The following is a 2,963-nucleotide window of genomic DNA, read 5'->3' on the forward strand; positions in this document are numbered from 1 at the left end:
AAATAAAACCAAATCAATACTAAATTGGCCTTCTATTTCACGATTATTTCTTCTAATTCGACGAACCTCTAAATCTCATCCGTGCTTAATTATCAATAAAACCGCTCATCATTTCGCCTCATAAAACAATAGTTTTCACATATACATTAAACTAAAACAATAACAGTTATATATTATATATTTTCTTTCTCAAACACGTATTATATTTTTATATTAATTGTCCCCCATATTTCTATATCGGTTTTAAAAAGCTTTTGTCCTTCCAAAATTTCTGAACCAATGCAGGGGGGCTATTTTTATCTGCTTCTTCTTCTTCTTCTTCTTCTTCTGGGGTCGTTAGTTTCCGCCGCCATTGCTTGTTCAACCGAACCTGCAAATCTAACGACTTTTGATGTCAGAGACTTCGGAGCTATCAGTGCCGGAGGCAACATTGATAATTCCGAAGTAAGTACACTATGTTTTTTTGGGATGCATCTAATTAATTAAGCTGTTTATATTTCGTAACATAAGATTTAATCCACTGATTAATGTCATTAGTTTGTATTATTACAAGCATTCTTGCTGGCTTGGAATGCAACATGCAACTCAGAATCTGAAATTTCTACCTTGATCGTTCCACGACGGAAATTTCTGGTTAATCCGGTCGTCTTCGGCGGTCCATGCAAGCCAAAAATCATAAATTTTTTGGTAAGATTTTTCGGATACAGTTTTCAATAGCTTGTCGGAAAATAATTTTTGCACTCCCAATTTTTCATTCTCCACTCTCCTTTCATTTTTGTCTTCTAAAACAATACGAAAATCATTTCTGTAATTTTGAGAGAATGTTCGTATTTTTCCATGAATCTTATTTGATTTTTTTTATACAAATAATTAAGAAATATATAATTTATTGGTTATTTTTCTGTAGATATTAGGGAGACTTTTGGCACCAAACTCACCCGAAGCATGGAAGGAGCTTGACCAAAGTCAATGGCTAGCTTTCAAACGAGTCAGCGGGCTCAAGGTGGTTGGCCCTGGCAGAATCAATGGAAGAGGCAAAGGCTGGTGGGATCAGTCCTGCAGAGACCACCCTGGCCTGGTACATTTTCAAATGAGGCAGCCCGTGTCACGTCACCCATTCACGAAGACACAGACAAACGAATCCCCGCCATCGGCGGACCTGAATAGAGAGATTCCCTCAGTGTATCGGGCGAACGTGTGACGTAATATGGACGGCCGTACCCAATAATTTTTTAGAAGAACGAAATTATCGATATGTTGTCTGATATAAATTTTCTTTTCAGAAGGGATGCACTGTATTGGCCCCAACTGTAAGTACCATCACTAAACCTCTCTCCCTACACAAATATATTTATTCATGAAGGCAATAATTGTCATTATATATGGAGATTACATACGGTTTAAGTACAGGCAGTGAAGTTTGTGTCGTGTAACAACAGCAGCATTAGTGAGGTTCATTTCGTAAATAGCTCTCAAGTCCATGTCTTAATAGAAGGGTGTGAAGGAATTCACATAGAGAATGTGCTGATCGAAGCTCCGGAAAGAAGCCCCAACACTGACGGAATTCACATTTCTGCCTCTCACTACGTGTTTGTCACTAATGCAATTATAGCAACGGGTAAAAGTTTTCTCAAATTTTTCAATTTTTCTTTTTTACTTTCTTGACGGAAAAATTACATGTTAGTTGACATTGATACGAAATTAATGATGTCATTAACAGGCGATGATTGTGTTTCCATTGGAGACCATACATCGAATATAGTTGTCTCATACGTTAAATGCGGCCCCGGCCACGGAATCAGGTCAGCTTTACTCCAAACTCGTTATTTCAAGAGTAATGATTTTCGCGTATTTGTTTTCTCTTCACACCCTCCTGTTGTTTTTGAAAGCAGCATTGGCAGCTTAGGGAGGAGTGGGAATTTTGTTCAGGTGGAGAACATTCATGTAACTCAGGTCTACCTCCAAGGAACCACCAACGGAGCTCGAATCAAGACATGGCAGGTACCAAATGAAAACCTGAAATTTCGAAAACAAATTCGAGAGACATTCTCATTCAATCTTCAGTGTTTTGAGTAACATTTTGTTCCTACATTGGTCCTATCAAGGCCGGCAAAGGTTACGTCCGACGGGTCACGTTCGAGCACATGTTTTTCCGTTCCGTTAAGAACCCCATAATTATCGATCAAAACTACTGCAGCAAAAGGGGCGCCTGCAAGGAACTGGTAAAAGCAATCACACTCCCCTCCATGAATGCAAACTTGAATTTTTCGCATCATTTCGATTTATACTTCTTTCGGTTGTAGGATACTGGCGTTCATATAAGTGATGTCTCCTTCAACAACCTGTATGGTACATCAAGTTCCCAAGTGGCTATCAATCTCAACTGCAGTCGCTCTGTCGCTTGCACCGGAGTATTTTTGAAATCTATATACCTTAGACCGGCTATACAAGGACAGAACTTGACTTCGAACTGCACCAATGCCCATGGCATTGCCTTCGGAGTGATTCAACCAGAACCCTGTCTCCAAATTTGATCTTGTTGTTTACCTGATACAGCTCGTATCAGAATTCGATCACTTAACCAATTATCTCATCTAAACTTTATCAACAGTTCATTTTTGCAAAACTACAGCATTTATAAAGAAATTGGAGTTTTTGACGGACAAAATGTTGTAATACTTTGCAGTTTACACAATCCTAATATACAACACCAAAACATTAGAATACAAAATCGGATACGTTAATGCAAAACTCATCGAGTCAGACTATAATAGGCGGTTCTGGTGTTCTCATGAGCCTAACCGTCGAATCGTCATTTCCTTGAGTGAAGTCGCTAATCTCCGAAACACCTTAAGACTCTGGTCTACTTTATCAGGCCTGAGAAGAGAACAAAGGAGCATAAAAAGAAGATTTTACATTAGCAACTGAGAATGATCAGGCTAGCAAGTGCAGTATAAAGCAAG

At 38.8% G+C, this 2,963-nt stretch overlaps 1 protein-coding gene across 1 annotated transcript; it reads left to right on the forward strand.

The window, feature by feature from the left end:
- Nucleotides 1–279: 279 nt before the first annotated feature.
- On the forward strand, nucleotides 280–2,534 carry LOC103958358 (probable polygalacturonase At1g80170). The gene is made up of 8 exons (XM_048577231.1): nucleotides 280–444; nucleotides 908–1,078; nucleotides 1,284–1,310; nucleotides 1,411–1,618; nucleotides 1,721–1,802; nucleotides 1,893–2,001; nucleotides 2,106–2,222; nucleotides 2,304–2,534. The coding sequence occupies exons 1-8, from the start codon at nucleotides 280–282 to the stop codon at nucleotides 2,532–2,534; spliced, it is 1,110 nt and encodes a 369-aa protein (XP_048433188.1).
- Nucleotides 2,535–2,963: the final 429 nt, after the last annotated feature.

The sequence above is a fragment of a genome, unplaced genomic scaffold, assembly GCF_019419815.1.
Source record: "Pyrus x bretschneideri cultivar Hongxiangsu unplaced genomic scaffold, Pyrus_bretschneideri_v1 Contig1, whole genome shotgun sequence".
NCBI lineage: Eukaryota > Viridiplantae > Streptophyta > Magnoliopsida > Rosales > Rosaceae > Pyrus > Pyrus x bretschneideri.